General features: G+C 42.7%; 2 protein-coding genes across 2 annotated transcripts; both read left to right on the top strand.

Moving 5' to 3' along the window:
• The first annotated feature begins 170 nt into the window (after nucleotides 1-170).
• LOC139609538 (cystathionine beta-synthase-like protein) lies at nucleotides 171-10,103 on the top strand. The gene is made up of 15 exons (XM_071464269.1): nucleotides 171-330; nucleotides 3,063-3,366; nucleotides 3,672-3,778; nucleotides 4,039-4,173; nucleotides 4,340-4,419; nucleotides 4,932-5,136; nucleotides 5,276-5,367; nucleotides 5,549-5,674; nucleotides 5,767-5,851; nucleotides 5,940-6,045; nucleotides 6,742-6,819; nucleotides 6,913-7,047; nucleotides 7,158-7,266; nucleotides 7,770-7,854; nucleotides 9,210-10,103. Exons 2-15 carry the CDS (start codon nucleotides 3,071-3,073, stop codon nucleotides 9,344-9,346), a joined length of 1,776 nt encoding a protein of 591 aa, XP_071320370.1. The 5' UTR covers nucleotides 171-330; nucleotides 3,063-3,070; the 3' UTR covers nucleotides 9,347-10,103.
• Nucleotides 10,104-10,471: 368 nt separating this feature from the next.
• Nucleotides 10,472-23,072, top strand: LOC139609537 (microtubule-associated protein futsch-like). Its single transcript, XM_071464268.1, has 10 exons — nucleotides 10,472-10,863; nucleotides 12,295-12,440; nucleotides 13,885-13,966; nucleotides 14,128-14,263; nucleotides 14,415-14,617; nucleotides 14,783-14,919; nucleotides 15,068-15,209; nucleotides 15,316-15,597; nucleotides 15,717-21,378; nucleotides 21,614-23,072. The coding sequence occupies exons 1-10, from the start codon at nucleotides 10,738-10,740 to the stop codon at nucleotides 21,622-21,624; spliced, it is 6,927 nt and encodes a 2,308-aa protein (XP_071320369.1). The 5' UTR covers nucleotides 10,472-10,737; the 3' UTR covers nucleotides 21,625-23,072.
• Nucleotides 23,073-24,319: the final 1,247 nt, after the last annotated feature.

The raw sequence follows: 24,319 nt of genomic DNA, 5'->3' as shown, positions 1-24,319 counted from the left end.
TAAAAGGTAAACAGATGGCGCAGACGACTTTAACACACCGCCCCCCCACCCTCAACCCTTATTGAGAAATCTCCGCTCTGATTGGTGGAGCGGGGCAAACAGACGCCCCCGCCGCGACCAATAGGAGGACGCCGTGAAACCTTGCCTACGTCCTCCCTGTTTGACCCACGTGTTTCCTCACGAAAGCCGCTGCCTTTGTCGGAGGCTGCTCACTGCGAGGTGTCCTCCCGGGTCGCGGTGTTCATCATCAGAGCCCTCTGTTATCTTTTCTTTTATTTTTTTTTTTCTCTCATTGTCGATCTTCTTTAAAACAGACTCTTCGGCCCTAAGGTGAGTGGGAGCAGACGCGCAGAGGAGCCATTAGCCGGTGAAACGCAGCATATATACATTAAAACACGTGTTTTTCCCCTCAGTCGCTGCCTTCAATGCAGATGTCTGATGCAACACTGTAACTGCGTAGTGCAGATATTTGCTGGGCTGTTTCCACCTAATTTGGGTTGGTTTATTTCCGTTTGTCAAGCTAAATATATTTTATTCCTATGAAATCATTCTATGTATATTCTTTTCATTTTTCCCCCCCCCTGTCATCCATCCGGTGTGCATTTCCCTTCGTAGTCTTTGTTTCGTTTTCGTTTGAATTAAGCTTCTTTTATTCTGCCTTATATAATTAACTGTGACATTGTAGTAACACTGTAACTCGGGGGGGCAATTGATCCTTTATTTGATCGATTAATCGCTCTATTTCGTGTCAAACAATGATGAAATGCCCTTCACAGTGTCCCAACAGCTGACAAAGGTCCTAAACCAGAAGATGTTTCCTTTATTATCATATATAACTGAGGGAAGTAGCAAACACTGACATTTGAGAAGCTGACACAGTATTTTTATTATATTTTTTCCATTTAGCTGATGAATCGTTTAGTCTGGAAAACTTCTGAAATCAAAGCAAAATGATCATCGCAGTGTCCTAGAGCACAAGGTGTCATCCTCTCACTCCAGTCCCCTAAAATACTTTTTTACCATGAGGCAAGAAAGCAGCACACTCTCACATTTGAGAGCCTGGAGGCATCAAATATTTGGCATTTTAGTTTGAAAAAACAAAGAGGATGACACATTATTATTATTATTATTATTATTATTATTATTATTATTATTATTATCATTATATCCCTGTGAGCTACCAACATCATCCCCAGGGTCAAACACGCCTGTTTGCATGTAAGTTAACCAGGTCATCATAATCAGGCTGCTTGCCCATGTGGTGGCTGATTTTCAGGTGTAGATGTCCACAGTTTTACATTGCGTTTCTACGGCTGGAATTCCTGCTGTTCACATTTGTCCCACCATTTGTTATGGCTGAGCGAGTATCTATAGGCTGCTCTCCCTGTGCTGTTGACCAGCTGATACTGTGGTTGAGCTGGATGCTGGTGGAACAGTTATCCCAGCAACCCTTGTTGCTGTTTTATAAGAGGCTGAGGGTGAAACTACTGCGCCGTGCATACCAAATGAGATTAGAAATGTCACAACTTAAGCAGATAACAAAGTCTGATATGGTAAGAATATTACTGGGGTTTTTCGTCAGATTGGGTTTGATGTTGCGAGGCTCAGATCAGGTGATTTCTTGCACCGTGTTTCTTCAGCCTGGTAGGTATTTGAGGATTGGATTCTGGGCTTTAGTGTGGCCAATTAAACAAATTGAAGTTTCTCAGTGTTAAATCCTCTTTGAAGTCTTTCCTGCCTTGCACTCTGGGCTCGGTGCCGCGTGTGCTCTCACGGAGGATCATATTGCCCTGTTGAACTCACGTATCACCCACTCTTTCCCACATTTACCACAGCCGCCGCAGCAAGTGTAACCTTAATAAGCAGCATGACTAATGGTGTATGCGAAGATCATCTGAAACCAAGCGTTCGATGTGGGCAGGAAAGGAAGGTTAACACATCACGTCTTGAGATAGATAGCGGGTTACCGCTTCAACACTGACAGCCGGCCCTGACGAAAGTTCAGCAAGGAATACAGTAAAAAAGTATAGCCGACATTTATTCTTGTCTTCAGTTTGCAGTGATTGCCGTTTTCTCAGGAGGAGTCGTTGTTTGCAGGATATTTTATCTGTAAGTGTGTAACTAACTCCAAAGCAGCATATCTTGGGCAGATTTGTCTCCCATGCAGAGCTGTTTGCATAAGAAGACGTAGTTGGTTTAGCGTGTAGACATTGTCTGAACTCATGATGGAGTCAAACAGGGGCCCCAGTTGAACAGCTGGCCCCGCTGTGTGCACAGTGTATTAGTGAGGGTTCATATGAGTTGGATGGTGGAGGAACCTAATGGACAACATTTTACAGCCGCTACCAACCAATGATCGAGTCATTTTAGGTTTACGTTCACAAACAAAGATAATCCTAGGTGGGTTGTCTGCAGATATCCTGTCTTTTCTGTGATTTTTCGTAAATGTAACCCAGCTATTTCTTCAAAAGTCTCATTGTTCCTTTTTTTTAACAGTGAGAGAATGATGCAACATTAACTATAGTTTGATCAGTCATCAGTCAGTCGTCCGTCCAGGGCTCTCAGTTCTGTTTTCTCAAGTAGCTGTGATGATAGTAGAATCGACCTAGACCAATTCACTCCTCATGACTGTGTAAAAATGTGAAGTGATGAATATGTGTGGGAGTGAGACCTTGTAGGGCAGCAAAGGGTGTGAAGAGAGGAACAACAGCAGAGCGCACTGCAAAACCTCCCAACTTAGCATGACAAGGCTTAATCGGTGCTGATATGACTCAGCATTAATGGGAGAAAGGAGTGGTTCAGTGTTTGTTTTCCACTGGCTTCTGCTTTTATTGCATTATACATCAGTGTCGGTGGAAATGAATTGAATGTGCACTTTGCCTGGATACTTCATGATGTTTCCAGTTAAGAATCAATCAATCACAGTGTCAATAAAAGTTAAAAGCTTTCATTAACTGTCCAGAGACAAAACTACAAACAAACTAGCAAAGCAGAACAGTCGTACCTATATGAAGAAAAAGCCACAGATAACTACATAAGCCTATTTTCCTGTGTGTTTTCAGGGTAAGCCATGCCGTCAGTTCCCTCATCCAAAGAGACCACTGTCAAGGGCCCAGTGTGCCCTCACGCTGCCAAGCTGCACAACCACACCAACGGAGAATCCAAACTCCGGGAGGGTTCGTTCCCTCTGAACGGGGTCGACGAGCTGCCCATGGGACGGGACAAAGAGGAGACGGCCCGAACCATTCAGATCAGCACAAAGAACACTTCTCCCGAGAGGAAATGGATCCGGCCCGACCTTCCCAGCCGCTGCAAATGGAGCCTGGGAGCCTCGAACGCCGACTCTCCCCACACACGAGTTCCAAGGTCAGTCTTGATGTTTCAGTTTCTAACATTGTTGCACATAAAAGCTTCACCCATTTGTTAATGTATGGATAGCAGTTATCATTTAGTTTGTTAAAACCAATGAAAACCAGTTCGGGACAAATGACTGGGGAGTGACAACTGACACAAACACCTGTTCATAAAAGACTCCTCAAACCAGCGAAACGAGTTGCAGCAAGTGTCATTACTTTACACTTGTAGTAACACGAAACAACAACGAGCGACTTTGAAGTGATTATCTTTGCGGTTGATGCGCATTCACAGACGTTGTGCCTCTCTCCTCCCAGAGCTGTCGCCCCGACCATCCTACCAGACATCCTGCACAGGATCGGTGACACTCCCATGGTACGCATCAACAAGATCCCCAAAGCGTTTGGACTCAAATGTGAATTATGTGAGTTACCCAAACACTCAAGCCAAGACACATTCTCAGATAAGGCAGAAGGCGTGACTGTTAGTTGCGTTTGACTCATTGACACTTTGTAAGAGTGTGAGTCATGATATGTTTCACTTCGACTTGAATTATGAATGGAAAACATGAAGTCATTTCAGAGTCGATTGCATAATTTTATCTTTTAGTCTCATCTCTTATTAAAGTGGATTCTAATGTAACCCTGAGACAAATGGTTTTATTGTGGGTTTTTTTTTTCCCAGTGGCAAAGTGTGAGTATTTCAACGCTGGCGGCAGTGTCAAGGACAGGATCAGCCTGCGGATGGTGGAGGATGCTGAGCGCGCTGGGATCCTCAAGCCTGGAGACACCATTATAGAGCCCACCTCTGGAAACACTGGTAATTACCTGCACGTGTTTCCACTCAGCAATGTGTGTGTTGCTAAGAGGAACGGTATTTAAATGGTAACAGCAGCGTTGTTAAACTTACTTTTATATGTGTGTGTGTGTGTGTGTGTGTGTGTGTGTGTGTGTGTGTGTGTGTGTGTGTGTTTACTTGTGTTTAGGTATTGGCCTGGCCCTGGCTGCAGCTGTGAAAGGCTACCGCTGCATCATAGTCATGCCTGAGAAAATGAGCATGGAGAAGGTGAGTCAAGTTGTCAAAGGGGCCACACTTGCTAGAAATTCCCCAAACTCAGCATATTTTGCTTCTCAGTCTCTTGTGGTTTGTTCAGGTGCCCACAAATTCTGGGAAAAGGTGGCATTTGAGTTGAAATTAGAATTTGCAGAAATGATGAGGACGTGAGCTGCGTCTTTTTTTAAAAATCTTTATTACCACCAGGGTGCTGCCTTTTCCTTGAATTTGTTGTGGGTATTTTTGGAGGGAGAACACACAACTGAAATTCAATGAAGGAGAAGTGTAACTGTTTCCTCTCACAGTGTGAACTTGTGTTTATTTTAACCGGTCACATTTTAGGGGCGCCATCAGCCTAAGACAAAACACTGTGCTCTATGTAATCACTAGAATATTTCATACACTCCTCATCATCATCCCTGTTTTAATGTCAGTGTTTTACCTGGACGCCTCACTGTGCCTGTGTTTTAGTGTCTGTCTGGTTGGCTTTTTTTCCCCCTGATTGTTTGGTTTTGTCCTCGCAGGTGGATGTCCTGAGAGCTCTCGGAGCCGAGATCGTCCGCACGCCCACCAGCGCCCGCTTCGATTCGCCCGAGTCTCACGTGGGCGTCGCCTGGCGCCTCAAGAACGAGATCCCCGACTCCCACATCCTGGATCAGTACCGTAACCCCAGCAACCCACTGGCTCACTACGACACCACGGCTGAAGAGATCCTGGAGCAGTGCGATGGTACGGAGATCTTCCACCCAAAACACTGTCATACTCGTACAATAAAGGAATTCCTTTAACAGGGCTTTGATCTCTCATCAGGAATACTTAAATCTTCCATGATAATCTCAGGAACTTCAAATTTGAACTCTCCCAACAGGTAAAATCGACATGCTGGTGGCGGGAGCAGGCACAGGGGGGACGATCACAGGTATCGCCCGCAAACTGAAGGAGAGGTGCCCCAACATCAAAGTAAGTTGCCTCCGTCCAGAAGTCAGAAAGGACAAGTCTTTGTTTTCTAAGATTATATCCCCGAGTCTGAAAGTAGCTCAGCCTTTGTAATTATTTTCATACTCATTCCAGTCACGGCTGAAAGGCAGGGGAATAACTCCTGAGCCACTTGTTGCTGATGAATGGTGTGTGTTGTGTGCAGATTGTCGGTGTTGACCCAGAAGGCTCCATCCTGGCTGAGCCGGACGAGCTTAACAAGACCGATAAAACCCAGTACGAGGTAGAGGGCATCGGGTACGACTTCATCCCCACCGTGCTCGACAGATCAGTGAGTCCCAGGAGCTTTTTTCTTCTCCCTTCTTCTCATGTTTTCCTGACTCACAACCACTTATTGTAATATGGTTTTATTTTTTTCCCCAGGTGATTGACACTTGGTACAAGTCCAACGATGAGGAGTCCTTCAACATGTCTCGTCTGCTGATCAGAGAGGAGGGCCTGCTGTGCGGTAAGTCCTCAGTGTTCCAGCACCAACGGGAAGTTTCTTTACTGTGTGAGGTGAAGCCAACTCAGCTTCCTGCTCTCTGCTCTAACAGGAGGCAGCTCGGGAACGGCCATGGCAGCGGCGGTGAATGTCGCCAAAGAGCTGAAGGAGGGCCAGCGCTGCGTGGTCATCCTGCCTGACTCCATCCGCAACTACATGTGAGGACGCGTCCAATAACCAGATGAAAACCAATGATTAAACAATGGGTCAAATGGGGAATAGGCAGTACGGACATTTAAGTGGTTTTTGGCCAGATTGCTGAAAGAATGGCACCAGAATACAGACGCTGTTTGAGGTTACTTTAGGGTTTTTCCTGGCTCAGAATGTGGCTGAGATGGTGCCATCCTGATCATGGGTGCTGCGCCTTCAACTGGCACAAGCAAACACTTTTTAAAGCTATTTCTTTTTAGTGAATCGTGAGAAATTCCCAAAAAGATAATAATAATAAAAATTTTTCTTTGCATATTGTTTTTGTCAATCTTCCAAAATTCTGCAAGTAGTGGAGGTTTTGGGGGAAAAAATTCAGTGTGTTGTCTCTGTCTAATAACATCTGAAATACACACACTTGAATTATTCCTGGCCCCCTCACCATGAAATATCAAGGCACCGCTGCCTGACACATTCCCTCCGTCGGGACGTGTTTGGAGTTGAGTTTCTTGAGGAAAGTTGCAGCTCTCTTCTTCCACATTGACAGTTTTGGCAGCGCATTTCCCAGTGCACTGTGTGCTAGGAAAATGTGTTTTCTAAGATAACCACTAATCTGAAACCTAGGGCCTTCAGGTGTTTGCAAATATTTTACTTTATATCTATTTTATTATTTAAATATGAATATAACTCTGTTTCTCGCCCTCAAGGTCCAAGTTCCTGAGTGATAAGTGGATGGTAGACAAAGGTTTCCTGAGGGAGGAGGACCTCATGGTGAAGAAACCATGGTGTGTGTAATTAAAGGGTTTATTCTCTCCTTGTGTAAATTTCCTCTGCGTGTGGTTTTGTGTGAAACCCTCTCATTTCCCTGCGTCTGCCAGGTGGTGGAACCTGAAGCTGCAGGGCCTGAACCTGTCGGCGCCCCTCACCGTCCTGCCAACCGTCACCTGTCAGAAGACAATCAAAATCCTCAAGGAGAAGGGCTTCGACCAGGCGCCTGTGGTGGATGAGGCTGGGTGAGGGCTCTGAAGCAGCTGTCACGCTGAAATACTGCATGTCTGGATTGTGTGTGGTCCTTTGTGTCGTATCAAAGGTTTAACTTCAACCCCTGTGTGTGTGTGAGCAGGTTAATCCTGGGTATGGTGACTTTGGGCAACATGTTGGCCTCGATTCTTGCCGGGAAGATCAAGCTGTCAGACCCGGTCAGCAAAGTGCTCTACAAGCAGTTCAAACAGGTCAGACACTAAATTTAACATCTATGGTTATAGCTGTTGCTCCAGGGAAATGTCCAAATGTGTTAAAGCGATTCCCTCGTGGTTTTTCCTATATAAGTTATAGGCGTGAATTTGAAGACTAAATTCTTAATTCTGATTGGCTGACAGCAGCAGCCAATGAGGCAGACCTGTTCAGGGGAGTGTCTCTGGGTGAAAAGGCTGTAAACTGACTGGATTAAAGAGATTTTAGCAAGTCAGGGTGTGTAACAAGACCAGGTTCAGCTGTGATGCATTCACTGGCCACGGTCCAAAATGAACGTTTTGAAAGTTTGTATTTTAAAATTGTGTATTCATAAGGTAGGTAGGTAGCTCAGTACTATAGCAGCACCTCTGTGAATCTTTGGCACATTTCCATCTCACCAGATAAATAATACCCCCCTTGTGCATATGTTACTTAGATTTTTTGATGATGTATTGATTGTTTAATTCGCTGACTTCTGACATTCTCTCATTTTCACTCACAGATCCGTCTGACTGATAACTTAGGAAAGTTATCCCGCATTCTGGAGACTGACCACTTTGCCCTGGTGGTACATGAACAGATCCAGTGTAAGTGCACCAACATGCAAATGCACACACACATCCTTGGTTTATGTTTCTTGCTTGAGTCAGAGCTTTGGCGCCCACCTGTGGTACTAAGGCAAAAAGACTGTCATTTTAAATGCTTAGATTAGTGTAAAGAATTATTGCATCAATCAATTTATACATACATATTCACATAAATGTCATAAATCAATGCGTCAGTGTTGTTATCCTCAGCAGCTCAGACTTAGTGTTCACGTGCAGGGGTCAGTGTCTTTCTCAAGGACACGCTGTTGACTGCCGTTGAACCCAGGACCCCAGCACACCCACATTTTTAAGCTATCATTGGTCTGGCTCAGTGGGTCAACTTCCCGCTGATCATTCCTCACTCGTACATAAGTGTCAAAGTCCTGCCGCAGAGCGAGCATCCCAAGGAGGGTGTGTGTGTGTTTGTCCAGTGTAAAGTGCCTGAGCCCTGGTTGTGTTTAGACAGAGGAAAAAAGGCAAAAAAAATGTCAAATCACAAAACTGAAATTGTTAAAAAGCAGTTAAATGTAGTATATTATGCAGACTTAAAAATAAGTTGTTGCTTTTATTGTGTGTTTAAATTTAAATTGGTAAATAAGAAATAAGCAAACTCAGACTTTCTGGACCTAAACAGAACCTGACATCATTACACAGAAGAATTACTGAATAAAACAAAATCAAACTAATTCTCAAGCTGCAGGATTTAAACATGTTTTCCTCTTCTCTTCAGCAGCCGTAGAGCAGCTATAATGACCCTTGTTAAGTGTCAGCAGAGGAGTGTCATCAAATGTGGACACAGACTGACCTTTAAATATTGTGTAACTGCTTTTATACACATTTTACGAATCCACTGGCCAAGTTTGATTTTGTCCATTTGGCATAAACATCACTAGCTGGTGAACATAATGGAGCTAAAGGAGAGTGAATGTTGGACTTGAATGCATCACACGGCTCCAAATGAATGCTAATGTCGCTTCACATTCGCTGCACGTGTGAAACTGTTTGCTAAACGTTCCTCACACAAACAGAAGGTGATAATATGACAGTTTTGTTTGCAGGTTGCTGCCTCCAAGTGGCCAAAAAAATGAACTCACGCTGCTCCTCGGTTTTTAGTAATAGACTATTACCAATTGCATAAAATGTGTACAGACAGTAGACTCAGAGTCCTGGTCCCAGAGAGCTTCATTTCCTACACTGTTTGTCAGCAGCATAATTTAAAGAGGTATAATCATGAAAGAAATGAAAGTATTAAATTTACAGCACCAGATATTTTTATCAAAGCAATATAAAGGCGTAAAAGGCTGAGTAAGGTCAGAGCTCTGAAATACGCCGTCTCTTCCCTGCTCTTCCTGCAGACTTGACAGACGGCTCTCCCAGTCTGAAGCAGATGGTTTTCGGGGTGGTGACGGCCGTCGACCTGCTCAACTTCGTCACAGGGCGGGAAAGGAGAGAGCGATCCATGTCAGAGTCGAGCGAGAGAGACGAGCTGTGACCGGCACACTAAAACACACGCAGGACAAACTTGTATATTTCATTCACTACTATAACAAACATCATGACGAGTTGAGCAGACGTGTCTGAAAGATCAGAAAAACAATAGAAATGGGACGTTCTTGATTGGTTAGATTTTCTTTCCATTTGAAAAAATCTTGATTCATTTTTATTATGTTTAAGTCTTAAAGTATAATGGGCAAAATATGTCATTTTGTTTTATTACTTGAGGCATTTATTATTTGGGGCATTTGATTATGACGTATTATATTTGCTTGTAGTGTTCAAAGCAATCTTTTGTGAGTTTGTAACTTATAGAAAGCTTTTTGTTTTTGTCTCCGAGTTTTGAATAGAGGCCTCTCTGTCGCTGTTTTATTTGTCTGAAAAGAACATGATTGATTCACTGCGGCCTTGTGTACCAATCAAACATTAGAGATAAGAGAATAGTATACAAGCCAGAGTCATCTCATTTATCAAGATTAGATAAGTAGACGGTTGCTGTATATAGGCATATGATCTTTCCAGTGTTGCTCACTGTGTGCTGCTTTTTCATTTGTGTATTTGTACACAAAAAGAAATAATCAGATTTCTTAAAATAATCCGGTAGTGTTATTTCCCTCTCCTATTTCAGCACATTGCCTGTGAATTAACTGTAAAATGACTATTTACTCTTGGCTGTGTCTTGGAGAAACATTTTATATTGCTTTATGTTTCCATCATGAATGTGTATGATAAATAAATAAAAGTTAAAGAAAGTCTGTTACCTGTCTCCCCAGTTATTTTTAAAGCGAATATTGCAACAATCATAAAGTCATATGTCATACACAATTTTAGATGTTCTTCAGAGTATTATTTTATGTAGGAAATATAAAAAAACAAAAGATATTGGGACATATTTAGCTTCAAATGCAATTTCCATGCCAAGATTATAAGGATTATATTTCTATTCAGAGCTAAACTGCTGGGAACACCTGTCTTAATCATTTTAAGATGACTCAGGATATTTATTATAAATATAGATATATTCTATAATTGCATATGCATATGTGATTTGCAGCCTCACAGCTGCGTTAATCATTTTTCCAGGTTCATACAAGGGGACGTGAATGCAAATACTAAGTCATTAACGCTGTGTTTGTGTTTGCCATGTGGTTTGTGGCGCATGTAATAGTTTCCCCGCAGCACCGTGTCGGCGGGGCTTAATTGGGGCTGCTTGATTAACGGCGTGTGCAAGACTCCGCCCTAATTAGCCATCCTTCGGCGTACCCTGGTGTCGTGAAGGAGCGACCCCCTGCGCGCTAGCGGTACCCAATCAGCGCCGTCAATGCAAGTCGCTGACCGTGGAGATGTATGTTGTGTGGTAGCTGCTACGAGCGAGGCTAGACAGGCAGTATGGCGGAGGAGGGCAGTGTGTACGAGTTAGAGGGGCTGGAGGCGCAATTACAGAGTTTGTCGAGCCGCTACTCGAGTGAGGAGTTGCGAGCCGACAGTAAACCATTCTGCTCAGAGTTTTGCAAGGTAAGGAGCCGCAGTTGAAGTTGGTGACAGGCTTGTTGTCGAAGATAGAAACATATATGTTAGCCGACTCCCCTCCCCCAGAACTGGTCGCTGCACGGCTAGCATTAGCAGCTATGTTCGCTAGCATCTAGCTAATCCGTATTCGCTTCAAAGAACAATTATATTACCATAACGCATTTTGAACACTACGTCTGATAACGTAGACTCAGATTCAGTTGATGTTATCGAAGCGTCCGAGTCAGTAAATAGCTCATATTTTGACAAGTATTGTTCACTGTACAGCTACCAAGCTAACTCGGCTACTCGCTTGAGCCAGCTAGCCGAGGATTTGCTTGCAAGTTAGCGTAGTTAGTCCGCTGAATGTTTACCAAACTAATCCACTATCTGGATAACTTTTTACAGCCAAATAACGCGTTTGGTTACCATTTAACTAACAAAGAACATGTTAGCTTCGTAGCTGATGTCCGACTAGAGGTTGCCCTGCGATTACTAGCCTGCATTATCAAGCTCAGTATATCAACACAGTTTGTGCACTTTTATAGGGGAAATCAATAAGGACAATTAGCGTGTTTTGAATCAAACAAGCTGTCAAAATTGTGTTGCGATGCTTTGATGGATGATGATGGAAACTAGATACACTGATCGTACAAAGACCTGACAATAACAATGACAGTTCATGGTATTGCAGTGGTGCACAAGAGTTATGTGTTGGGTCTTCATTATATATAAGGGTAATATAATCACATTGTATTTTTATGGTCTGACAGGTCAGCTGGAAGTATTGTTGTATTATAGTAGTGCAAAGCAGCACCAAATGCGACATTTTGTTTGATGTAAAAACCCTTGACTTGCATAGGTTATTGCACTGTAGTTAGTGTATTTATGGGGAAAGCTGCAGACATAACTGTTCCCATCTAAATATTGGATGTGCCTGGTCTGCATTCACTGTACAATGAGTATTTTGATTTGAGCAATATAACACAAAAATAGCTGACTCTGTTATACTGATGATTGTAGTTGCTGTAAAGGTAATCGGTGAGTTACATAGCTGTTAGTGTTTTCTCTTGGGTTTTAATGTCATATAGAATGAAAGTGTTGGTTGCATGGCTGTAACTAATGATATTTTCATTATCAGTTACTCTGCTGATTATTCTCTCTATAATTTTTATAAAATGTCTTAAAGTTAGTAGTTGGCAATTACATTTTACGCTGATGGACTAATTCTCGCAGCTCTTAACTGTTTTTTATTGGTGACATTGCATAAATTTCACCATTCTGACCCTTGCACATGTTGTATCACCAGCTCACCTACAACTGCAGTCGAAACATTTAACATCACCACAAACTTAAACAGGATAAACGATACAAACAGTTAACTGTCCTTGTAATTTTGTCTTTGACTTATCTTTGTTTCGCCTTTTCTCTGTGCAGCTGGTGGAGGAGTATGCTTCTCGCTGGCAGGTGCCACTGCCTCAGCTCAGGATCCTTGAGATATCTCTTTGCTACTTTGCTCGAGCCTCCACCTCCTTCACGTCAAACTGTGATCATGTGCTCCACACACTCAGTAGTCTGGCCTTGTGAGTACACAGACCTCTTAAAGAGGTGGTTTCCAGTCTTTGCAAACTGAAGTAATAGCCACAGATTTCATTTACTGCTTTAAAACAACATCAGTGACAAATAAATCAAATAAAGGCAATTGCATTAAAGTGCAGTGATTTAGGGCTGTGTTTACTAAATTGTCCTTCAGGTAGTACAGCAGCATATAGAAGTTGTTTTCACTACTATTCAGTGTGGAAGGCAGGTGATAGCAACACATGGTGTTAACTGACATAAACGTGTCAGATGTGATTGTGTAACTCGTGATACACCTCAAAAGACAACTAGCTGAATTTGCATTAGGTGATAGCAGAACAATGTGCTATTAAGAGAGCTAAGACCCCAGGCTTTTGTATCTCAACTCTGCTGGCCACCATCTCTGAGTCTCTTCAGTTTTAATGTGAGCGATGGAAGACAGATCAAATCACTTCTTCAGAAACATTAACTGAAGGTGCATCTTTACAGTGGTGCCATCAGGTGCCACATCTTCTGTAAGGACCAAAGTGTAGTTCAGTGTATCAAAAAGCTGTATTGTTAGAGAAAGTTAGATGAGTTGCATTCAACGTGTTCTCCAATTAATGTGATATACACCTGCATATTTTACTATGAGTCTATGGTGGTGACTCATCAGTCAAACTGTTAGTAAAGGTTAGTTAACTAATACATCAGTTATGACCACTTGCTTGTCTGAAGCACTGTGCTGTAGCATTGTCAAAATGTCTTGCCTCAACCACTGTCCCTGAACAAGCAGACAGATGTCTACTTTTTGATTTCTTTAATATAGAGAGTAGATTGAATGTGTGTTTATTTCACATTGGTCTGAAATTAAACTCTTTATAACCCATTAGGGAATTGACAGATATTACACACCCCCAATCAAAAATGCACATTAACAGAGCATTAACCATATATACTATTTTTATAAAACACACAGGTATTATGAAATTTGCATTTGTCAGTGTCATAATGCACAGACAATTTCAAACCAATTGCATATAGAAAACAATACAAATATTCACATGTATGATAAATAAAACCTTTTTTATATATTTGTCAACCACATCTAAGTGGTCCAGCATTTTCTGGCCTGTTTGGTGGCAATGTTTATGGGATTGAAAGTTGATTATGTTCGTTGGCTCACACAAACCATTTTTTGAGCCAGGAAAACCCCTGGCATACTGCCAGCTGTAGACCCTTCTCTATCCATAAACTCTCTGTCCTCCATCCTCTATCCCTCAGGGTTTCCCTCAGTTTCCCAATTAACTGCTTTCCACTACATTTTTTCTCATCCAACCACTTTAGATTTATATAAACAACTGAATTTGGCTAACAGATCATGGGTGTAAAGTTGGTTCACACTGTTTAAAATTTTGATTTGCTGATTGAAGCCATTGATTTTTGCAATGATTTTTGATCTCGTCGCAGGAGTGTTTTTGAGTTGCTGCTGTTCTTTGACCAGGATGACTTCCATCAGGAGCCACTGACAAACTTCACTGATACATTCCAGGTGAGAAGGAGGTGCAGATGAAGCAAAGATTAGAAACTGTAGCACCTCATTTTACAGTTCACATCATTATTGTGGCAGGAAACATTTCTTAAAATACTGGTAGTAGTGTTATAAGTCATTGGGTTTTTTTGTGGGTTTTTTGTCCCTTGTCCCTCTTCCAGGAATGTCATTTAGCCCTGGCGAGTTACCAGAATGTTCACTTACTTCAGGTGGACCATTTGGTTCAGGGTGGCGGGCCTTGGGCCAGCTCAGTCTTACAGGCAATCCTCAGTGAGTCCAGTTTACCTCAGAATGAAGGTAGGTAACATGCTCATCATTTGTACTAGGAGGATTATGATTATGGAAGCGAGATAGAAACCGTGACACAAATGTCCATGATTCAGTGTCGCAATGCAGAAAGACGGAACTCAGTTTAATTTGTCTCTCTTCTAACTTGGCCTTTTCATAGTGGATGGGTGCATCAGCTCAGAGCTGCCAGTTTTCTTCGAGCTTCGGGTGCGCTACCTTTTATCCTGCGAGCGGGTCAGTGAGGCTATGGCCCTGGCCAAGTGTTGTGCTCGGCATCCCACAGCAGGACAACACTTGTTCTTCCTCCAGGTCTACCTCACGTGGCTTTACAAAACTTCACAGCATGACTGCCTAAATAAAGAGGTGGGTAGAGTCATTGTTGTAAGAGTGGCGTGTCTTTCAGTCAACTGGTGAGATTTTCTGTCTGAATTTTGCTTGGATACCACACAACTAGACCACATGTACACTACATGTATGAGAACTATCCTTGGTTCTAAACTGATGGTTTCATTTTCCTGTGTTTTTCAGGTGGATGACTTAAATGGTAAAGATGCAGTTCACATCATCTGCAGTTTGGAGTGTGAGGAAAAAGATGACGTACTACTGGCCCTCAGCAGAGCCTTCCTCTTCCAGCAGCTCCGCAGGGGAGATATGTACTACTTGTGGTAATTAAACTTTAATTTGATGTTAATATAATAACATTGTAGTGTATAACATAATTGTAGGCCTTTTTAGGGGTTTCTAATTTCAACAGAAATCATAGCTGCCATGTTATAAGTATTTAACAATAATTAATAACTTGATTGTTTGCAGTGATCTTGTCTTTATATGGAGTAAACTTCATAGTCGGTTGAATACATCCAAGGACGCTCTACTTGAGGAGAGTCATCAGCTGATGCTGTCTGCCATTAATGTCAACTCAATCTTCCCATTCGTCAGAGCCATACTGCAAGAGGTGAGACAGAAAACTGAAATGAAGTGAAAGGTGATATTTTTTAAGATTTAGGTTGAATTATGAAGATGTGAGGATCTTATCAAGTCCTTTGTTTGTAACTTGCTAGCTGGGTGAAGATGGTATCCAGTTCTGTGTGGAGCTTTGTGCTAATGCCCTGGAGTCCTGCCTTCCCTGTGATGTCGTTACCAAGTCCCTAATCTACAAAACCATTGCTGGCCTGCTTCCCAATGACCTGGAGGTTTGCCGGGCATGTGCTCTTCTTGTCTTCTTCCTCGAACGCACTGTTGAGGCCTACAAGATGGTTTACCTTCTTTACATGCATCCTGATCAGGAGTACCACGTGGAGTACAGCCCCATAGGAAATCACGTTCGCTTTGAAACGCTTCAGGTAGAGCTTCATTGTCACAAATCACGACAGAGAAAAGGCATAGTTTGGATTCTGCCTGCATTGCTCGCTATTTTTCCATACTGTTGTACCAAAACTTTTTCTGTTCTGTCTCTCCTCAGATCTTGAAGAAAGACCTCTATTTTGACCCAGAGTTTTGGAACCTCATTGCTCTGCGAACCAGTTGTTTGAAGTTGATGAGTGAGAAGGTGGTTAGTGCTGCTCTTGAAGAAATCATGGAGGACAAATGGATCCACAACTATTGCACCAAAGAGCTTGGTCTCCGGTCAAGCACATCATTATGTCAGAAAGGCAGTAAAGAGGCACTTCAGGCAGCAGCAAAGAAGCGACACCATAAGGTGGACAGATATCATAAAGAGTACACTGACACTGCATCCAAAAGACTAAAGGTGGGCCCAGGCAAAACACGACTAAATGTTGATGTAAAGAAGAAAGGCACCCAAGGGTCAAGACCTTTGAAGGAAGCATCATCTGAACCTTTGAGGCGTTCATTTTGGCAGCCAGACAGAATACAGGACAATGTTGCCGTTGGACAGCATAGACGCACTACACGACTCTCGGAGAAGAACCCACCAAAACGGAGGATCAGGAAACCCAAGTGGCTTCTGGAAGACTCAGGAACTCTTGAAGAGAACAACGCTCCTCTGAAGATCAAAAAGCATGGGTTGAAACATCAAAAGCACGAACATCAATCTGCTGTCGTAAAGAGGTCTGAAACTGGTCAGATCAAGAATAATGCAAAACATAAACCTTCAATAGACTCTCATTTAAAGTCAAGGGAAAACAACAAGCACCAGAGAGAATTTTCTTTGGACTGTCTTAAACAAACCCCCCCTCCACAAGTAATTCTTGAGCTCTCCTTACCAGACAATGAACTGATGGGTACGTTTACTGAGGACACTTGCAACAGGCAGAGAGGATTCCCTCAAGTGCTTTTTTACAAACCTACAGTGAAGCTTCCTGTCACATCACAACCTGTGAAGACTGTACATCGCAAAGAGGTTGTTCTCAGAGCACGGGATGCAACAATGTTTGTACAACAGTTGCACTGTTATGCTCGGCGGCAGAAAGGAAAAGGTAATGCGTCGAATGTTCACAGCTCAGTATCAACAATCACACGCTCCTCTGTGCAGGGAAGTCCCCCTAAAGATCCACCAGGGGAGCTCTGTGAAAAGCCTGAGATGAAAGGCAGAATTGCATCTCAGACAGCAACAGCAGCTGAAGTTGCCGCATCCCCAGCTTTCGAAAAAGTCCTCCAAGCTCAAACTACAAAAGCAGTCTCACGAAAGACAGCTGCAGCAAGAGAGCTCTCTGCAAAGTCTTCTGCTGAAGTGAAAGTTACTGTTGCTCCAGAGACACCAGCAGCAGCAAAGGTGACAAAACCCCCAGTTTTAGAAAAGGTCCCTCAACCTCCAAGCAAAGGAAAAGTTACTTCAGCAAGAGAGCTTCATGAAAAGTCTGCTGCTGAAATGAAAACTACCGTTGCATCACAGACGTCAGCAGCAGCTGAGGTGACAGAAGCCTCAAAGTTAGATAAGGTCCTGCAAGCTCAAACTGTAGCTTCCCCAAGAGAGCTATGTGAGGAGCCTGCTGTTGAGATGAAAGTCACTATTGCCTCACAAAGCCCAGCAGCAGCTAAAATGCCACAAGGTGATACAAGGTTAGATAAGGCCTCTAAAGCTGTAACTGTGGAGGACCTCTCAAAAACCACAGCTTCCGCTGAGGTTTTGCAGACTTCAACTGCAGGCAACAATCATAAGATAGTTACTGATGAAATCCTTCCAGTCTCCAATACAGCCAACAGTTTAAATATTGGCACTACAGATCCCACACCCTCTCAATCCCACAATGTTGTTCTCATATACGGGGAACGAGAACTCAAGTCACTTTCCTCTCAGGCTGAAACTGGCAAAATTCCTGTAGCCCAAGAAAAAGCAGACACTCCACAGGTTTTAACCACAGCCAGCAACAGCATTGCTGAGGCGGATGTCAAAGAAGATTTACCTACAAACTCAAAAGGATGTGGGCCTTGTGAAAAGGACACAAGCCCCGGAGGAAACATTGTCACTCTAAATAAGGTATCAGAGACTCAGGCTACTTATTCAGCTATAGACCAGGACAGTATAAATGACTTATCTGCCCTGACATTAGTAACAGAGGTGGTTACTGAACTTGCGCCCGAGGCACTTGCTCGAGACTGCGAAAATGACAAACGCCGTGCTCCAGAGAACAATGCCTCCAAGGAGTCGACAGCTGGAAGTAAACCTAAAGTACCTCACAAAATACGGACTGCCTCCAGCTGCTCTGTACCAGAATGGGAGGCCTCCGGGGTTGCTGATGTGCAACTGAAGAAAGGGAAAGGGGGAACTCAGGGTATTGCTCTGGAAACACCTGAGAACAGCGAGGCTATGGAAACGGCACCAGAATCAGAGGAATCTAAGTTGGAATACTGTTGTACCTTCTGCAACAAGGTCTTTAAGGGAAGTCGTGTTGTAGCACATGCAATGTTCCATTATCGTAAAGACGAGTGCATGTTCTGTGGCACGATGTTCAAAGATGACCTCCTGGCCATGATGCACCTGTCAGATCATATAGAGAAGTTAAAGAAGAGCAAAGAGTCAGAAACCAAAGATATTTCAACACCCAAAACCTCTGCCAAAGGTAAGACCACAAATATGTCCTCTGGTCGTCGTAGTGGGAGATCGAAGAAATCTGCTGTCTGTTCTAAATCAGAAAGCCTTCAAGATTCAAGCCCAGCTGAATCCAGAAAGTTGAGATCTAATGATAAGCCAGTGGATGGTCAGTTTTTACAAGAAAAGAAACAAAACACATCAAAGTACCTTAATAGAGGAACTCCTGTTCATAAGGTAAATGGGCATATGGGCAAAAAGAAAGAGCGTGACACAGTGAAAAGGGACTCGCAGCAGGAAATGTCCCATGCAAGAAGAAGTAATGAATCTGAGAATCCTGATTTGCCAGAAAACCAAGATATAGGGATGAGTTCCTCTGCATCTTCAGTTCAGGTAGAGAAAGAGTTTGGTTGTTCCACTGAAGATAAAATGAAGGAGACAGAATCCCTGCAGGTCCTGAAGGCAGCCACAAAACAAAATGGAAAAGGTGTTGACGAGAAAAATGTTGAGCCACAAGAGAAGGTTTGCTGTCCTGTGGATGGATGTGCTTGGTTTACAGACTTATCGAAAAACCGTGTTGCAATCCTGTACCATGCTCTGGAAGAGCACAATGGTGAGCTCAAACCTTTAGAACTGGCTTTCCGTGTCGGAAACAGCAGATGCGCTATTTGCATGAGGGTTCTGTGGAGTTTCGAACACTTTCAGCACCATGTTGAAAGACACAGAGTCACTCCTCGGCATCCTTGCCTTCATCAGGGCTGTACTGCCAGGTTCAAAACCGGAATGGAAATGAGACGCCACGCCAGGAGGCACAGTCCGCTGCAGGCAGTGTGCTGCCTCCCTGGTTGTTCTCAACTATTTATTTGTCTCTGGGCACTGAACCTTCATGAAAGAGAGCACTACACGTCCAAATCCACTAAACCAGACAAGATCGCAAACGAGCAAACAGGTGACAAACATAACACAGCAACTGGGAAGAAACAACTGGATCATAAACCAAAAGATGCAACTGCTGTAAATAAGACTGTGAGTGTAAAGGCTGCTCGTAAGTTAAGAGGAAAGGCTACACATAGCTTGTCATCAAGAAAACTTGGTAAGGCTCCTTCTCTCTCCAACGTCAGAACGTCTGTATTGAAACAGGAGTTGAAAGAGAGAAATGAGACCAAGGATTCAAATGTCTTAAAGAATCTCTCCAACAAAGACACTTCTGCACAGCCTACAGTTCCTAATCTGAGAGTAAGGCAATCATTAAGAAAAGGGCAAGTAACTAATACAACCCTGGCAGCTCCCAAAACCCACAGGGTCATCTCATCATCATTGTTAAAACACAGCCGCAAAGTGAGGCAAAAGTTAAAGAAAAAACAGGTCAAATTAAATGAAAAAGGTCCTAAAAGAAGAGGCCGTCCTCCTAAATCAAAGAAAACTGTGCATGATGAAAACACTTCAACTGGTCAAAACAATGAAACTGGCAAAGAAAAAACTGCTTTGCAAAAGGATCCGAAGAGGCCTGCTCAACTTTCAAGCCCACCTAAGGCAGCAGAGCCTTCCACCGTGAGCAACAAGTTAACAGAAGAAGAAGAAAAGAGCAAGCAGGACCAAGATGTAGTCAAAACTACAGACACATCAGTTGATGAATCAAAGTCTAAGAAATCATTGAACAAGAAGAATCATGTTCAACAAAAGGGTGTCTCGCATAACACTTCTAAAGCTGTGACAGATAACAGCTTAAACCAATCAATCACCACCACTGCAGCAGACAAAATACAGAAGTTATCCATTGACAAAATGAATAAAATGCACAAAGCAAAAAAGCGCTCCTCTCCTAAAGAACATGGTAGCCAATCTGACTGCAGCAAGTCAAAGAAGCACAAGGTTACAAACAGCAAAGTCAACATAAAGACTGTCAAGAAAAAATGTCCTCTCAAAAAACCAGAGTCTTCCTCAGTCGAAGCCAAAGCAGCAGCAGCAGTCGTCGTCGTAGAAAGTTCTGCTGATGGGGATGGAAAAGCAAAGGCAGAAAGCGTAGACTCAACACAAATCAGCACTTGTAACACTGTACCTGCTGTTCCAGCAAACAGTTTGAATGAGGCAGCTGCACCACCCACCACATCAGGGCAAAAAACACAGAAGGTAACAACACAGGAAAAGAAATCAAAAGTCACGAAAAAAGAAAGACATAAAGAAAAGAATACTAAAAGTGCTTCTTCAAACTCAGGCAAGGCAAGTAAGAAGAAGCACAAAGATATTGATAAAAAGGGGGACAAAAAGACAGTCAAGGGAAAACAGCCATGCACTGTCCCAGGAAAAACATCTGCCTTGAAAAAGACTGCCAAGTCAAAATCCATAGTCCAACAACCGGATGAGACCAAAACAGCTGCAGCATTAGTGAAGAGCAATCTTGATGAGGTGGGAAAAGCAAAGGAAGAAGCCTCAGATGCAGCACATGACAGCTCTGGTTCCTCCGCGCCTGCTCTTACGAGCAGTTCAAATGCACAGACTTCTCCACCTGCTGCCACTGAAGAAAAATCACAGAAAGTCACAAAAAAATTAAAGAAACCTAATGATATTAAAAAACCTGACCCCAACAAAGCAAATAAGAAGCGCAAGAATATTCATAAAGAAGGCGGCAAAAAGATTGTCAAGAAAAAATGTAAAGATCAGGGCGTTTCATCAGCATTGAAGGAGGCAGAAAAGTCAAAAGCTGAAGTCCAACCACCCACAGAGGCTGTAGCAGTGGTAGAGGAGGGAAAGACTTCAGCAGAAACACCACAGTCTACAGTTAGCAGCTCTGCTAACTCTGTAATAATGAATGGAGAAGCGGCAAGTGTAGATGTGAAATCTGCAGTGTGTAAGGACTCTCTCGCCAGTTATAATAAGAGGCCTTACATGCGACCGCCACCGACAGCTTATCTTGATGAGAAGTACATCACCATGCCAAAACGGAGGAAGGAGATGTCCTTTTTCCAGCCGTATCCGAGAAGTCCCCCCGCCGGGCAGGCCCCTGTCACAGCAACTCTGCAGAGACAACGATGTGCCAATTGTTTTGCAACTTTCAACAGTGCTGAGGATCTGCAGAGTCATCTCCAGCTGCAGAAGTGCTCAAACCTCTTTGGGTTTGACTCTGATGACGAGGGTGAGTCTGAAGCTTTTCTTAATAAGTAGTTCAAATTGAAAATGTCAATACAGCGGACATTGAGAGTACCGTGTTGATTTGAATACAAGAGAACGTGACTATAAAACAACCCCCTCCTTTTCCAACATTTTGTCAAATTTACAGCACAAAACGTTGTTGGTATGATAATAAATAATAGACACAGAAGCTGAATTTGTTGAATCATTTGTAGCTGTGTCGTTTTTTTCCGTTTCAGGCAACAGTTGAACAGGTCAATTTAAATGAAAATGGATTTTCATCTAGGATGCATAATAGACTGACCTGTGGACCTGCATGGAGCCCCCCCCACCCCCCAACCCACCCCCCCAGATGGATCGTACCTCAACAGATAATTGCTCTCTGAATGAATTATGTTGGGCAAAGACTCATGAATCAGGAGCTCTCTGAGGAGACCGAGAACTGAAAGGGTCTTCTGACTTCTGCTGCAGCGTGTGCCTGTATCACAAGGCCTGGGAGCGGCCGGAACACATCAAACAGCCAGTCAATAAAAAGACTACTGAACTGAACCCCAGTCAGACTGTTAGCGGATCAGCTAGTACTGAAGTGCCTGCTCTGGAACCGCCGCGTTGTTTCCAGCTGCTTCACCTGGATTGAGCATTGTTGTGGCTTAAAGACTGGACTCTTGAAAGCTGTGAAAAAACTGACGCTAGATGACGAGGCTGCTCCTGCTATCACTAGGATACATATTTTTCACATCAGTAAGCCATAAAATGACATTGTTTTGCTTTTTGCACTCTTCTCATAAGATATTCTGTTAACCTTTTCTTCTCTGCTTAAACTCTCAAAGTGATTGGGAATTGTACAATAAAAGCTCATGCTATTTTAACATCCTAAGGTTACAAACATAATGTAGACAGTTTAAACTTTGAAAGTTGTAAGATTGCTGTATCAAAGTCTTCTTTGGGAAATTTTTATGTATAATTCTTGTTTAAATACTAATTGTATTTCTAATACAATGTTCCCCATGGGGTTGATTAGGTCTGTGCGGCTTGTCCTCATTATGACTAACCAGTAGGGGTCAGTGTGCACCAATCTCAAGCTCTTCACCATGTTCAACAGGTTAATTTTTTTCCTGTGACTAAACATAAAATGATATTGATTGCTTTTTTTGCAACCAATTTCTACATACAACAGTTGCTCCACTTTATTTATCACTGTACAGTTTCAAGAATTTTTTTCACATCCATCTAGCTGTATTTCCTTTAGCAATAACAACTACCAACAACAAAATGTGTCAGGATCCCACAAATTTCTGCTGGATTCTGTCACCGATCATCTTCTGTCTATTATTTGCTGTCGGTGGAGCAGCTGACATTCTGTCTTATATTTTATTTTCCTGCTTAAATATAGATGTTTCATTTTTATCTTTACTGAACTATCCAAGACCATAGGAACATTGTGATTTCTCTTTTAGGGTGAATGTTGTCTTTAAGGATTCCTTCAGAGAGAAACAGAGATGTGGCAGTCAAATTACCACAGTGTTACTGGGAGGCCACACTAGACTTTCATGAGCAGCAGCAGGTTATATTTATTTATGATTTATTTTCTATCTTTTGTAAATACTTGAAGAGTTTCGGCTTATTATATAAGGGGGTGTTGGAGCCAGGTTTATATTTTGTTCTTGAAGAAAAAAATAAATCTTATTTCAAATGGCATTTATTCTGTTGACCCTCCAGTGGTACACTGTACACCAGAGAAGTGCATGTTTTTATTGGAGGAATTAGCAGTTTATTCCAACAGTAGGACATAAAACACATCAGTGCACTGGCAACAGATGAGAGACAGCAGTGGGCTGCAGAGGAAAAGAGAATATTAAATAATGTCCAAAGTAGACCAAACAAGAGTTCGTAGACTTAAGTAAATCCTCACCTTTGCCACATTGGCCGACTTATCGATAAAAAGGTTTGCAGCCAACACGTGAAGCTCACTGCTCAGATTTTTATCCATTATAGAAAACTGTCATCTTAAATGGGTTTAATTGTCAAGAGGCCTTTTTTTAAATGAAAAAAATCCTCAGCTGTCAGTGTTAGCAGCCTTTGAAGATCCACATGCACAGAGTCTTGTGGTTTTAAATACTGACGCTTAGAATTTTCTTGCAACTGTAGTGTAAATTAGTGGGGCAGAGCACTGCCAGTCAAGACTGAAGTCCCTCCACGCTACTCATAAAAGTGTTTTTTCTTACTTGGATGTTTGACCTTCTTTGTGCTGAGTTTGAAGATTTTAAATCTGAAGTATACCTGACTAATGAACGCAATCAAATGCAATTTCAGCACTATGAATGTAAGTATAAGAAAGACATTGATTCATTTGGAGTGATTATTCTCATACCCAGGTTTTTAATTGCAATGCCCATTTTCTGATCTGAAAAGGAGCTGAACCTACAGCTGCACCCAGAAGACCTGGATTTCCACCACCTGTACCCTCAGGCTCAGACTCCGTGTGCCGAGACTCCTGGGAAATTTCAGGGTAATTTTGCTGTAATATGAGTATGACGCACAGAGAATGGCACGTAGTAATACCAAGAAATAAATCCTATTTCTGCCTGTCATTGTCAGGAGAGCAGTCAAAGTAGATCCTGAGTCTCAGTTGCATAATTTCTTGATTGAGCACAGATGTATAAAAATTGTGACAGATTAAATATGTTTCAGGTAGCTGTGGCTTTCTGGGTTTGATGTTAGTCATTACTTCTCAGCAGTTAGTCATTGTGTGTCCAGGTACTGATGAAGACAGACGAGCGTTGAGGCAGCACAGCAGTCAGACAGTCATAAGGGGCCAGACAGAAAGCCGATCACCATTTTCCATCTGAGTCAATACTGGTTATTGTGGTATAGACAGAGAGGAAAGGGAGATGGCCGAAGAGGAGGGAGAGGAAGAAATGGGAGACCACAGGAGGAGTCAAGTT

Source organism: Trachinotus anak, unplaced genomic scaffold (genome assembly GCF_046630095.1).
Source record: "Trachinotus anak isolate AG129_WGS33_773 ecotype Australia unplaced genomic scaffold, CSIRO_AGI_Tana_v1 ptg000026l, whole genome shotgun sequence".
Classification (NCBI taxonomy): domain Eukaryota; kingdom Metazoa; phylum Chordata; class Actinopteri; order Carangiformes; family Carangidae; genus Trachinotus; species Trachinotus anak.
Note: the sequence above shows the minus strand (reverse complement) of the source record. Positions and strands in the feature narration are given on the sequence as shown.